General features: G+C 34.2%; 1 protein-coding gene across 1 annotated transcript in view; it reads left to right on the plus strand.

Annotated features, from left to right (window-relative positions):
• SMCHD1 (structural maintenance of chromosomes flexible hinge domain containing 1) overlaps positions 1–15,650 on the plus strand; it is a 150,052-nt gene that overhangs the window by 66,454 nt on the left and 67,948 nt on the right. Inside the window, exons 23-28 of the mRNA XM_029922155.1 lie at positions 1,514–1,653; positions 2,310–2,444; positions 4,226–4,453; positions 11,138–11,286; positions 12,209–12,297; positions 12,890–13,008. Coding sequence (XP_029778015.1) covers positions 1,514–1,653; positions 2,310–2,444; positions 4,226–4,453; positions 11,138–11,286; positions 12,209–12,297; positions 12,890–13,008 — 860 coding nt within the window. The remainder of the gene's footprint in view (positions 1–1,513; positions 1,654–2,309; positions 2,445–4,225; positions 4,454–11,137; positions 11,287–12,208; positions 12,298–12,889; positions 13,009–15,650) is intronic.

Consider the following 15,650-nt stretch of genomic DNA (forward strand, 5'->3'; position numbering starts at 1 on the left):
TCTTTTTGAGAGACAGAGGAAGAGCATGAGCAAGGGAGGGAGAGAAAGAGAAGGAGATATAGAATCTGAAGCAGGCTCCTGGCTCTGAGCTGTTTGTTAGTACACAGCCCAGTGCGGGGCTCAAACTCAGGAACTGTGAGACCATGACTTGAGCTGAAGTTGGGTGTTAACTGACTGAGCCACCTAGGTGTCTCACTTTGTACCATTTTTAAATGAAAAGAAACACGTTAGCTACATCATTTTACAAATACTTTGATGCTTCCCTCAAGCATAAATTGATAAAGACATTAAAATTTGCACATTGATATATGTATAAGAATAAAATTAGGGCACCTAGCTGCCTCATTTGGAAGAGCATATGGCTCTTGATCTCAGGGTCGTGAGTTTGAGCTCCATGTTAAATAGAGAGATTACATGCGGGCGTGTGCGTGCACACACACACCCACCTTTAAAAAATTGTTACATGTGAATAAACAATGCTTTTATTTTATTTTATTTTTTTTCAATGCTTTTATTTAAAGGTTAGCTAAAAAGTATAGATTTGGATAGTGAAATTCTTAGTAACCAGATAGTATGGCATTGTTCTTGAATTTGACAATGAAAATTGTCAAGTATGAAGTAGCATGGTGTAATGATAATGGTCAAGAAGTTTCAAATTACTTAGAATTTAAACCTGAGCCTACTGCTTACTAGTCATGAGACCTGGGTACTTAATCTCTCTGGATGCCAGTTTTCTCATTTACAAAACAAGGATAATATATTGTCTTCTTCATTAAGATTCTTGTGAAGATTATGAGAATAGTGCTTAAAACTTAACACACACTGCTTGGCGTATAGTAGAAAGTAAATAATAATTAATGTTGCTAACATTTGTGTAACTGTTTTTCATAAGTTCATCCTGAATTTTTTAACCAGCATTTAGCATGAATTGTATTTAAAAATATCAGTTTATGGAGCACATCAAGTCATCTTGCTGCAAAATTGTGAACCTGTTTTGATCTAAGAGGAAACTTATAGCTTCCTTGTAACACCAAAGTAGTGGCAATCAAACAAGTAAATTATCTGGTTATATCATTATATAAACTAATCCTTTGAATACTGTTAACCTTAAATACGTGTTTTTTTAACATGTTTTTGAGAAATCAATCATTGTTTAAAGTTAAAGTGAGTAAAAGTATTTTTAAAAAAATTCTTCTTCCAGAATATTTTTTTCCAGGATCTCTTTAAGGTTTTACACCTTTAGGTAATTTCTAGCATTAGTTGTTATTTTAGAGCTTGTTGCATAAAACTAAGTCTAGACCTCAAACATGTAATTGAGCAACTCTGGTCATTTATAGAATCTTTGCATTTTGGAGCTAGAAATGGTTAAACATGGATATTGTTTTTTTTATTTCTTGGCATTATTTTTAAGATCTTAAAACATGAAATGTTACAAGTTTTTGTTGTTATTGTTGTATCAGTATTTCATTCTTAGAAACTTGAATCTGTATTTCATTATGTAATTTTCTGGTAGGTCCCCCTCATCGATTGAAAGTGAAACCTGATTCTGAAATTTTAGTTATAGAAAATGGAACAGCTTTTCCATTTCAGGTAGAAGTTCTAGATGAATCAGACAATATAACAACACAACCAAAATTGATTGTTCATTGTAAGGTAAGTTACTATAGGATAAGAAGAATATGTAGATTTTATTTTGAGTCCTGTGGTAGTCAGTGGACTTGACTGTCTGTCTTACATACTTTATAGTGAGAGTTAAATTGTATTTAGGTCTTTAATGATTATTCCATGGAGAAATTTGTGGGAGTATCATTGCCTGTACTCTCAGCATCTGCAAGCCAATAAAGGTGTCACCTATATCAAGTTTCATAAAGAATTTTATAGATAAAACATTTTTTGTTTTGTCTATAAATGGACCCATCCTTTCTTGGTTCATTCCCCTCAGTTTAGATGAAGTATTTAATTTATGGATAGAATGATAGAAACATCTTTCAAGGATAGGGATGGGTAGACAAATGAACAAATGAAATAAATAAAAAAGCACAAAAAGAAAGGGAAAACCCAAAAAGAAGAAGAATAGTGGCTGAGGAAGTTGGTGTTTTGGAAGACATAAATTTTAGTTAGAATTATAGAAAATTACTCTTTTCATTCAGAAATTATATAGAGTATTGGTGAATTCTATTTCACTTTTTCCAATTTATAGCCAGAAATAGTAGCTGTATTTGAAATTATTTGAAAATTGAAATAATAGGTCTTGAATACTTTGGTACATTTGACTGGGGTCTTAAAATTATTTTGTATGTTTTCAATAGTTTTTAGGTGCTCCAAACCTTCCAGTCTATGTTGTGGACTGCAGCAGTTCTGGAACCAGTATTTTAACAGGATCTGCAATTCAAGTGCAGAATATTAAAAAAGACCAGACTCTGAAAGCAAAAATTGAAATACCTGTAAGTTGTTAATTGTTATTTGTTGATATTATGTTGTTTTCATACAAATACTTTTAACAGCTTTATAATACCTTAAGTAACATTTGACACTTAAAAATGAAGTATTTGTGGTTCTTTTAGCTAAAATGAAGAAAAGCCAACATGAAATGGTATAGTGAGTAACATTTTGTATTAGTAATTTTCTTGTTTAACCATTTATAATATCTATGGCTACTGATTACATAATCCTAAAATTAATTTTTTCTATTAAAACGTGGCATTTATGTGTCAGTTTAATTTTTTTGTTTCTTAGAGTTAACACTGCTTCTTAGAAAGTTTGGTAAACCACCACTGAAGGACATACAAATAATTTATATGTATAATTTAAAAAATAAATACATGGTTAGTATTTTCAAATAGTGTTCTAAAGTAACATACCAGTAGTATACTTGTTACTGGATATACACCATGGCTAAAGGTGAAACCAGCCTGGAGGAGGGCAAGCAATTGAACTCCTAAGGTTGCAAAATATGACAACAGATTTCTTCATTATACAATGTGATTTCTCCATTATTGATATGGTAGATGATGATTAACCAGTTGATTGATGCTTTTCTACTAATTATACATCAGTTAACATATTTTGAGCCACCAAAGGCTGTTGTTTTCACTAGAATAAATTGGTTCTTGACTTCATTCCTCTTTTTTACAAATTGATTATACTGATAACCTTCAAATATCTGTTATGCAGGTTTTTTTTTAATTCAGTAATGTGGGCAGCAACCTTTGAGCATACTATCTTGCAAAAAATCAGGAAGAAAAGAGTTGGAGTTTGGGATGAATCTGGGTTTGGAAGCAAACATTAGGAGTTAATATAAATACTATAGAAGAGCAGCAAGCAGAAGATCAAAAATCTAGATCAGTTAGATACGCAGTTAAAAAAATGTTATCGAAAGGCAGTGACTCTTGAGTTTTAATCAGGTAAATGCAATATGCTTATAATAGAGGATATATTTATTTGCCTTATATTCTGTAAGGTGGGAATTTTATATATGTCATCATTGATGTATATGGTCTTTGATAGGAATGACTGCAACTGGATGAGGAAGGAGAAATGGGCTGAATAAGATTGTAAAAGTATTTTAGGCTTAGGCTTACTTTGAATTTTACATATCCTGTGGAATGCACTATGACCTAGATTATGAAATAATGAATATAATGTTTTAATTTTTTATGCCTTTAAAATCAGTTTAGTGTAATCCAGCTTATCCATACTAATATGTGAAAATTTGATGTGCTCATAATATAAATGTGCCAGCTCAGTCTTCATAGCATCTAGAGTCCTCATTTAGCTATAAACAATCTAATTCACTCACTTAGTTTCAGTGTATTCAATGTATTGCTGTAGTATAAATAGTGTATTTTATGGCAGCTATTTTCTGATGTTATGGGAAGTTCTTAATTTCATATATTTTTGTTCTTATTAATAGATACTAGCCACCAAATCTGTCATGTGTTTACAAATAAGGGGGACACAAACTTTTTAAGTCCAAATATGCTAGTTTTTCGCTTTAAGAATGTGGCCAGTCATTATTTATAACTTGATCATATAAAATAGGAATTATTAATGATATAGTTGCTCTTAATGGCAAAACCTGTGAATATTAACAGTGTATAAGATGATCTTCCATAATATTGGACATAAATTTTTAAGCAATATAGGACTCACCATTGAAACCCAAAAATAGGTTTTCAAAAAGCGCACATGTCATTCAGTGTATTTTTCTGTTCTCTTTTCCTAGAGTTGCAAAGATGTGGCACCAGTGGAGAAGACTATTAAGTTGCTTCCTAGTAGCCATGTTGCGAGATTACAGATATTCAGTGTGGAAGGACAAAAGGCAATCCAGATCAAACATCAGGATGAGGTTAACTGGATAGCAGGCGATGTTATGCATAATCTTATTTTTCAAATGTATGATGAAGGAGAAAGAGAAATCCACATAACATCAGCTTTAGCAGATAAAATTAAAGTAAGTATCTCCAAATAGTTATTTGCAAGAATTCTATTCATTTTATGATTGGAAAACTCTGAATAAGAATTTTTATAAGGTGGCTTCTAAGAAGAAGCTTATCAGAGAAAAATAGTACTATTATTTAAAATTTCAGACTAGGAACACCTGGGTGGCTCAGTCAGTTAAGTTTATGACTCTTGATTTCTGACCTCATGGTTTGTGGGTTTGAGCCCTGTGTCAGGTCTGCACTGACAGTGTGGAGCCTGCTTGGGATTATCTGTCTCTCCTTCTCTCTGCCCTGTTCCATGTGTGTGTACAGTTGTTTGCACACTCATTTGCTCACTCGCTCGCTCTCTCTACGGGCACCCTCCTACACTGTTGGTGGGAATGTAAACTAATAAAGCCACTTTGGAAAACAGTGTGGAGGTTCCCCAAAAAACTATCAGTAGAACTCCCCTATGACCCAGCAATAGCACTGCTGGGGATCTACCCAAGGGATACAGAAGTGCTGAGGCATAGGAGCACATGTAGCCCAATGTTCATAGCAGCACTGTCAACAATAGCCAAATCATGGAAAGAGCCTAAATGTGCATCAACTGATGAATGGATCAGGAAGATATATATACAATGGAATACTACATGGCAATCAGAGAAAATGAAATCTGGCCATTTGTAGCAAAATGGATGTACCTAGAGGGAGTCATGCTAAGCGAAATAAGTCAGATGGAGGACAGATACCATATGTTGTCACTCATAGGTCTAACAGGAGAAACCTAGTAGGAGACCATGGGAAGGGGAAAGAAGGTGAAAAGAGTTGGGGAGAGGGAGTGAGGCAGATCATGAGAGACTTTTGAATGCTGAGCACAAACTGAGAGCTGAAGAGGGAGGGGGGAATTGGAAGGGGGGTGGTGGTCATAGAGAGGGGCACTCGTGGGGAAGAGCACTGGGTGTTATATGGAAACCAACTTGGTAATAAACTATATAAAAAATAAGTAAAATAAATAATTACAAAAAAATTTTTTTTTAATTACAGACTAAATAAGGACTTTTTGTGCACTAGATTGAAATGTGAATGATTCATATGTGACAAACACATACTTAGAAAAATGATTTGGACACTTAACAAAATGCCAAAGATTGGAATTTTCTTTAGTTGTATACTTCTGACCACCTGTATTTCTGCAGTCACAGTTAAGATCACCATACCGAAGCAATGTACAGTATTTGTAGGTGCTCTAAAGCACCAAACAAAAGGTCTGTTAAAGACAGTGAAATATTATTGTTACTCTTTTAACTACAAGGCCCTGATTTGACCATTTGAAATTGAAATACCACTCTCTAAAAGCATTATCTTAGAAAATAGTTTTGTAGATTCTCAGCAGCTTCATATGGTCCTCACCAATCTGTTGTAATCTAATTCAATCTGTTGAATCTGAATGTTGAAACTTAACATCTCATTTAACAGAACCAAATCAAAATAGATTGTTGTCACCAACAGTAGATAGCTGTAGCACTCTTCTTAGACTGATTATAAGAATAATGGGCCTGTGTGCTTACTGCTTTCAGGGTACAGTCAATTCTGCCATATTTGAATCACATGCATTTTTTTAATTAAATTTATTTTTTAAATTTTTGATAGAAACGGAGCACTAGCTGGGGAGGAGCAGAGAGAGAGGGAGACACAGAATCCAAAACAGGCTATAGGCTCTGAGCTGTCAGCACAGAGCCCGATGCAGGGCTTGAACCCATGAACCTCGAGATCATAACCTGAGCTGAAGTTGGATGCTCAGCCAACTGAGCCACCTAGGCACCCCAAAATGCATGCATTTCTTAAGATCACTGTGCCAGTTAAAAGGGTACAATAAAAATCACAGGGCTTATGGGGGGAATGGGAATGAGAAGAACACTATTCAGATTTTATCAGTCATCCATTAAGAAAAGGTAGAAGGAGTACCTTGGTGGCTCACGTGGTTAAGCCTCTGATTCTTTTTTTTTTTTTAATTTTTTTAATGTTTTTATTTATTTTTGAGAGAGAGAGAGAGCGAGTGAGCATGGGCAGGGGAGGGTCAGAGAGAGAGGGAGGCACAGAATCTGAAGACAGGCTCCAGGCTCTGAGCTGGCTCTCAGGAGAGAGCCTGATGTGGGGCTCGAATCCACAAACAATGAGATCATGACCTGAGCCAAAGTTGGACTCTTAACCAACTGAGCCACCCAGGTGCCCTAAGCCTCTGATTCTTGATTTCAGCTCAGGTCATGGTTCATGAGATCAAGCCCCAAGTCAGGCTCCACGCTAACAGCACAGAGCCTGCCTGAGATTCTCTTTCTCCTCCTCTCTCTCCTCTTCCCTTACTCATGTGCTGCTGTCTCTCTCTCTCAAAATAAACATTAAATAAAAACATTAAAAAAAATACAGCCTTAAATATTAAATATAAAAAGGAAGCTAATAAAGTAGTACCAAAATGTTAGTAACAATAACACATTGAATGATTAAAAAGTCCATAAACACCACAGTACTGTCAGTTTACTTTTCAGAAGTGAGCACAAGAAGGGTTGCAGCCTGTGAGTTACTGTGAAGTTGCAGAAACTCCACTAATTGTAGACATGTGTGGCTCAATGTACATAATTCACCCAAGGTGGCCTGGTAGTTTTGAGTTGTGTTACTTGTATATTTCTCCATGGAATGGTTTAGCTGGGGACAGTTTTCTCAGTTCATCTATTGCTTTCATGGATGAAATTGTACATAAGACATAAAGTTTGCTTTATTCTCAAACTATTCTCTAATATTTAAGTACCATTGGAACAAATAAGCATTTTCAAACCAAACATTACAGTAGAACTAATTGTTTCCTTGCCATCCCTAAAGAAAAGAACTCCAAATCTTGTGTGAGAAAATAATTTTTAAAACTAGTTTTCTTTAAGGCAGTTAGAGATAAAACATTCCCTCTTTGTCTGGAAACCCAACATTTCCAGACCCTTATTTAAGAGGTCTCCTTTAACTAAATTTGCGGAGTTACTATGTGGGATAGGAGGTAATTATTTCTTTGTACTATTTTATCCTATAGCCATCTTGAGTTTCCAGTTACTGATATTTATTTCCAAATCTGATATTTATTTACTTAGCCTGTGTATGGCATGTGGTGAGAGGGGCAGAAGGAGTGGGAAAGAGAATCTCAAGCAGGCTCCACACTGGAAGTGTGACATCATGGACTGTGATATCATGACCTGAGCCAAAATCAAGAGTCAGATGCTTAACTGACTGAGCCATCCAGGGTGGGATGTGACATTTTAAAAGAATTGTTCAACAGGGGTTCAGCTGCTTTTATTTTTAAATCTTAACTTGAAATATCCCTTGCCCCAGCCAGTTTCTGTGTTCCCTCCATAATGAAGGACTGGAGAATTGACAGAGAAACAATCCTGATACTTCTTGGAAGGGGAGACAAGTTGTTTTTATCTATATCAGTATATTTGAAGTTGAGTGATTTAAAAGTGGTACCAGGAATTTGGCTTCTGAACTGCTTCCTTGCTTTCTCATAGTTAGGTTCCCACATTGTGCTTTCTTATCAAGATTAAGAAACATTGACTGGAGAGTCTCTGCCTGTATATAATCTTCTTTTTGCCATTCTGTATGCATGTGACCAGCATTTAACACATTTTGCCTCAAATTTAGTAAATCTCTCTTGGGTTCCAAAGATTTTAAAACATGTACCTCTTTATTGGGATAAAAGATATTAAGTGCTGTTTTATTAAATGTATAATCTTTAAAGTGATTTCTGTGGTCTTTGGAGAATTCTCCAGTATTGAGGAAAGTCAGCCTGAGCTGGGAATCCATTGAAGGGATAGCATGGCTAGAGTGGGGGAAGAAAACCTTTTTAAAAAGTATAACTCCTGCTGCTTCCATTAAAAAAATTTTTTTTAAAGTATGTGTATATACATATATATGTTTACATATATTTATGTATGTAATAAAGTATTAAAAAGGTGACTGAGAAGGTCAGAACAGCATAACTAAGGTCAAAATATTAGAACATCAGTGATTTAAGAATCACAACTGTGGAAGGCTAAAGGAGAAAGTTGAACTAAAAATTCTCCCATAGAAAGGATTGGAAGTTTTAAAAGGATATAGTAGGATACTCAACTTAAAAAAGAGATCAAGTAGCAAATTAATATATGGAATGCAAGACATTTAAAATGAAAGTAGAGCTAAAAGCATCCAAGAATGGATTAAGACCTAGAGGTAGCCAGGATGGTAGTTAAGTGGATATAACTTGTTTTCTCATCTTGGTGAATAGGAGTTAACCTAGATCTCATTCAAAGTCTACGTTAATAGGTTTCTTTTAACAAAAATTTGAATATTACTCTCAGAATTGATTGATGTGATGTGTATTTTACTTTAAGCTATAATAACCACAGTGGTAATCTTATGGCACAATGTGAAAGAAATGACAAAAAATTTTATTCTACTGAAAGATATGGTAATATTAACAATGAAGACAAAGAAGAAATTTTAATATTTTTATCTGAGTATAGTTGACATACAGTGTTAGTTTCAGATATACAACCTAGTGATTTGACAAGTTTATCTGTTCGCCACAACTGTAGCTACCATCTGTCCTGTTACATTGCTGTTACGCTATCATTGACCATATTTCTTATGCTGTACCTTTTATTCCTATGACTTATTCATTCCTTAACTGGAAGCCTGTACCTCCCTCCCCTTCACTCATTTTGCCGAGCCCCCTCCCCCGACACCTTCCCTCTAGCAACCATCAGTTCTTTGTATTTGTAGGTCTGATTCTGCTTTTTGTTTGTTTATTTACTTGGTTGTTACAGTTTGTTTTTTTAGATTCTCCTTATGAGTGGAAATACATGGCATTAGTTCAACTTATTTCACTTAGTATAATACCCTCCAGGTCCATCCATGTTGTCTCATATGGCACAATTTTATGTGTTTTATAGCTGCATAATATTCCATTGTATATATACACCACATTTTCCTTATCCATTTATCTATTGATGTACACTTTGGTTACTTCTATATCTCGGCTATAGTAAATAATGTTGCAGTAAACATAAAGGTGCATGTATCTTTTCGAATTACTGTTTTGTTTTCATTGGGTAAATATCCAATAGTGGAATTACTGGATAATATGGTAGTTCTAATTTCAGTTTTTCGAGGAACCTTCATTCTGTTTTCCAGAGTGGCTGCACCGCTTTACATTCCCACCAACAGTCCACGAGGGTTCCTTTTTCTTCACATACTTGGCAACACTTGTTATTCCTTGTATTTTTTTATTTAGTCATTCTGACAGGTAGAGTGGTATCTCATTGTGGTTTTGATTTGCATTTCCCTGATGATTTCTGAGTTGAGTATCTTTTCATGTGTCTGTTGGCCATTTGTATGTCTTCTTTGGAGAAATAGGTATTTAGGTCTTATGCACATATTTTAATCAGACTCTTTTTTATTCTTTTTGGTATTCAGTTCTATGAGTTCTTTCTATATTTTGGATACTAACCCTTTATCAGATAATGTGATTTACAAGTATCTTCTATTCAATAGGTTGTCTTTTAGGTTTGTTGATGGTTTCCTTTACTGGGCAAAATCTTTTTATTTTAGTATCTTTTTATATTAATTTTTTGCTTTTGTTTCTCTCATCTCAGGAGACATAGGTAGAAAAATTTTGCTGTGGCCAATGTCAGAAGAATTACTGCTGGTGTTCTAGAATTTTTATGGTTTCTGGTTTCACATTTGAGTCTTTAACCATTTTTGAGTCTATTTTTGTATATCGTGTTAGAAACTCGTCTGGTTTTATTCTTACATATGTAGCTGTCCAGTTTTCCCAGCACCACTTATTGAAAAGGCTGACTTTTCCCTTTGCATATTCTTTCCTCCTTTGTCTTAGATTAATTGATTATATAATCATGGGTATTTCTGGGTCTCTATTCTGTTCCATTGATTTATGTGTTTATTTTTGGGTCCCGTATCATACTGTTTTGATTACTACAGCTTTGTAGTTTGTCTTAAAATCTGCTACCGTGATACCTCCAGTTTTGTCGCTCTTTTCTAAGATTTTTTTTGCCTATTCCAGATCTCCTGTGGTACCATACAAATTTTAGTATTATTTGTTCTGCCTTTGTGAAAAATGCTTTTGGTATTTTGATAGGGAGTGCATTGAATATGTAGATTGCATTGGATAATATGGACATTTTAACAGTATTCCTCCAGTTCATGGGCATGGAATATCTTTCTGTTGATGTCATCTTTAGTTTCTTTCATCAGTATTTTATGGGTTCTGGAGTACAGATCTTTCACCTCTTTGGTTGAGTTTATTCATAAGTCATAAACTTGCTTTGTTCTTTTTGGTGTAATTGTAAATGGGTTTTTCTTTTAATTTTTCTTTCTGTACTTTGTTTTTAGCATATAGAAATGCTTCAGTTTTCTGGGTGTTAATTGTATATCCTGCCACTTTACTAAATTTATTACTTGTACTAGTTTTTTGGTGGTGTCTTTAGAAGAGAAAGAAACTTCTTAATCTTACTAATATATGAGCCACCATCTTTATGGTCATAAAGGGACTTTCTTTTTCTTTGGAGGTGGGGAAGATTGTTTATAATTTAACTTTGATTCTTCAGTAAAGTAAGTGGCATTAGGAGCACATTAGACTAAGCTTTGTATTATTCTTAGGTGTATAATTTCTCTTTTAGGTTAACTGGACTCCTGAGATTAACAAAGAACATTTACTGCAGGGTCTGCTTCCTGATGTACAAGTACCAACATCTGTGAAAGATATGCGTTATTGCCAGGTTTCATTCCAGGATGATCATGTGTCTTTGGAAAGTGCATTTACAGTAAGGTTTGTGGGCATATTATATTTTGAGGTACTTCAAAATTCAGCATATGATAACAAAAATACTTTTCTCCACAGCACACTAGTGAAAGTTATTATTCATGTAGAAAAGATTGCAGTTTCTATGAAATATGGTAGGTTGTTTTTGGAATCAAGTTTCATGGGAGATAGTTCAGTGGCCTTTCACCTCTTTGGTTAAGTTCATTCCTAAGTATTTTATTCTTTAGTGTACCCTGTGCTTAATGGCCCTCTGGTATCTATAAGAACTAGAACTGTCATTAAAGGAAAACCCTCCTAGTGCAAGCAACAGTGAAAACATCTGTGAAATGACACATATGAAAAATATAAAAGTGTGATCAGTGTGTTGCTCAGAAAGAAAAATTCTTTCATTCCTTAGTGATGAAATTTTTAAAGCTGAGTCCTACCAGACCTACTGTGTATTACTGATAGAAAAGGGGAAGACTTAATGTAAATATATATTAAAAAAAAACTTTTACCTTGGCCTCAGTTTCTTGCTCACCTCTTCCAGTAACCTCATTCGCTTGAATTCCTCCATTCATTTTCATAGTATTTCCAGGCTCCATATTTGAGATAATATTTTCAGATGTACCTGCTCCACCTGCTGCCAGATCTCTTGATGATGAGTTCTTCTTACTCACCTTTTCTTTCTCAGTTCTCTAGTCATAATTTCCTTTTAATCCAGCATAGATAATATGATTTAACACTTCTTTGCAAGCTGTCTTTTCTCTATTTCCATTTGGGTTAATAGTGATGTTCTATAAATTGAGATATTTTTGGAGGGATATTGTTGTATTTAAGATTTAGAAAGTGAGTGTTAAATATACATATGCTTACTCCTTAGCATATTAAAACTAAGTTTTTTCTACAGACAAAGGTAGAACTAAAGCCTTTTGTTAACTTATTTCAGGCCACTTCCTGATGAGCCTAAACATTTAAAATGTGAGTTAAAAGGAGGAAAAACAGTACAGATGGGCCAAGAGCTTCAAGGAGAAATAGGTTAGTGTGGTCAGCTTTTTTTCTTTAAAATAGTTTTAGAATATGTGCTTACCTATATTCACATTTTGGCATACAAGATCTGAAAGAAAGGTTTTATATATATTTATACATATAAACATATAAATATAAATATAAGGTTTTATATATATTTAGTGTTTTAAAATCCATTGTTGGAAAAGATTGCTGTATTTTCACTATCTTTGCCTAGGCTGACATAACTTTAAAATCAGCTTGGCCAAAACAGTTTCTTGGGAAAATACTGGTTTTTGTTAGAAGTTATAATAGTTAACATTAAAAGTGTAAAGTAAATGTATTGGTGGGTTCATGTTTATTTTTTTACATATAGAATATCACATAATACTAGATTATTTTCTTCAAATTTTATAGTAAAAAGTGATTAACATCAAAACTGTGTTACATCTATAAATACAAGCATTCTTGAGTAGATTCTTGAATTATTTTTTTTGGTAGTGATTATACAGGAAGCAAGTATGATTATGTTTTACAAAAAAGTACATAAGAAAACAAAGTTACAGTGGCTTTTCTAAGCATAATTTTAGGTGTTAAAATTAAGCTTTCCTTTTTTATATAGTTGTAATAGTTACAGATCAGTATGGAAATCAGATTCAAGCATTTTCACCAAGTTCTTTATCTGCCTTGGGAATTGCTGGTGTTGGACTTGACAGCTCTCATTTGAAAACTACTTTTCAGGTATGACTACTTTTCATAGCAGTTGGCTTTATGCCATTGATTTACATTTAACAACATTTAGGAAAAACTAAAATAACTAAAAGGAGTTTGATTTTGGTGTTTACAATGCAAAATCACAAAAGGCTTTAAAAAGGTTGTGTTATGATAAACTTTATACATATGCCAAAAATAGAATAAATAGCATTAGTATTTCCCTTTTGTCATGTCTTTTTTTTTTTTTTAAGTTTATTTTGAGAGCACAAGTGCAAGTGGAGGAGGGGTAGAGAAAGAGGGAGACAGAGAATCCCAAGTAGATTCTGCACAGAGCCCAGTATGGGACTCATTCCCAAGAACTGTGAGATCATGACCTGAGCTGAAACAAACAAGTGAGCCACCCAGACTCCCCATCATTTTGAAACAAATTCTATACATTATATCATTTCATCCATAAATATTTTGATATATATATAAAAGTAGTTTTTCATAAATAAAATTTTAGTGCTTACATCCTGCATTAAACAGAATGTTGGTGAAAAAATTAATTGGGGAAGTTTACAACTGTGCAGTTAATTGAGATTAGGTTGAAAAAAAAAAAAAAAAAGAACCGCAGTGGAATCATTTTAGTTTAAAACAAGCAAGCAAACATGATGTATTCTGTTTGGAGAGATCAAAGACAACTCTCAGGGAATAAAAGATGTGTGTCTGAGCTTTAAGGAACTTGCCAGGCCAGAGTAGGTGAGAGAGGATATCTCTAAGGCCCAAGTAAAGCTGAATACACTTAGGGCTTTTAATGCTTTTTAAAAACTCTTCTTCCTTTTAGAGCCTCCATTACAGTTTTCAACCTGACAAAGGAAGCATAAGAGTAGCCTCTTTGTTGCCCTTCCTTACTAGAGTTTCTTATTCTCACTAATCTGTTGATAGTATTCTAGTTTTGACCCCACAACTCACTATGTCTTAACAGTGCCGAAGAACTTTTAATAATGTTTTGTTTACCTAACAAAGGTAAGGTAAAGTTTAATGTTTGACTTCTAAGTTTTTCCATTATTTATCTCCACCCTAAGTATATATGAAATCAGAAGATAACTGTGTTTCTGCTGTATGCATGAGCAACCTGTGCCTTCCATCACTTTATGCATAGACACCCATCTTCATTCAATAATTTCTCCTAAATTGTCACCTGCCTTCCTACATCTTCAGTTTTCCCTATTAGATTCCCATCAGCATGTAAACATGCTGTCCTGTTTCTCATCTTTTTTTTTTTTTTTAGTTTGTTTATTTTGAAGGAACATGTGTAAGTGGGAGAGGGGCAGAGAGAGGAAGAAAGAGAATCCCAAATAGGCTCCATGCCGTCAGTACAGAGCCTGATGAGGGCTTAAAGTCACAAACCGTGAGATCGTTGCCTGAGTGGCACTTAACCACACAGGCACCCGTGTCTTATGTCTTCATCTTAAAAGGCAAATTACACCCCCCTTTCCCCATAACAGTCAAAACATCCTTTGTCTCTAATTCCCTGTCCATCTATTGCTCTCTTTCTCTTCTTTCTATGGTATAACTCCTTGGAAGAGTTGTACATTCTGCCTCCACATCCTTTTCTGTCATTCTCAGGTAACGCATTCATCATGTTTTTTCTGTTTCACCTGATCCAATACATTGTCCATTTTCCTTTCTCATTTTATGCCACCTATTAGATCTTATCAGCATTTTATACTGTAAATTTAGACCTCATCTCCTTAGAATGGCCTAAAATATCCTAAAGTATCTTTCCACAGCATAATCTCATACCTTTCTCCACCCATAGCTCTTTATTCTTTAGCCAAGGTGGCCTACTTAATTCCTATTGTCATTTTACAACAATATATACTATCTTGACTCACTTTCAAACATCAAGAGTCTACCCCCAGTCTCTGCAGAGAAAAAAATCAGAGCCTTCAGTTTTAAAACTATTTTTTAAATAGTAGGATTTTTTGGAAATAAAAGGTAATTTTAATGTTACTGTTTCTTCAAATTATTTCTGCACTTACATAAAATGTACTGCTGTTCTGAAGTATATTCCTTTGATAATTTCAGCTTTAGACCATAACACCTTTCAAATTTTTATATTTCTATTTTGACTCATCTACAGTGGGTAAATGCGTATACAAGTATCATTTTTAAGATTGAAAGTAAAATCAGGATAACTTCCAACAGGATTTAAACAAATCACATTTTCAAAAAGGCTTTTAGTGATTCACTAATAAATATGGAATTCCAGGTTGTACTTTAAATATTTTCAGCTGTCAGTATATTTTACTAATGATTATTTGTTTTCCAGATACTAAAAAATTCTGAACTCATTGGGGTTTGAATGGAAATTAATTTTAATTATTTTGCAGTGTCTTTGTACAGAAATGTACAAACAGAAATGTAGAACATGAAATTTTACACTGATTATTAAAATCTGATGGAATAGGAGCGCCTGGGTGGCTCAGTTGATTAAGTGTCTGACTTCATCTTGGGTCATGGTCTCACAGTTCATGAGTTCCAGCCCCACATCAGCTCTGTGCTGACAGCTCAGAGCCTGACACCTATATCAGAATCTGTGCCTCCCTCTCCCTGCCCTTCCTCCTACTCTCTCTCTCTCTTTCTTTCTCAAAAATAAGTAAATACAAAAAAAAATTTTTTTT

The sequence above is a fragment of the Suricata suricatta genome, chromosome 14 (assembly GCF_006229205.1).
Source record: "Suricata suricatta isolate VVHF042 chromosome 14, meerkat_22Aug2017_6uvM2_HiC, whole genome shotgun sequence".
NCBI classification, from domain to species: Eukaryota; Metazoa; Chordata; class Mammalia; order Carnivora; family Herpestidae; genus Suricata; species Suricata suricatta.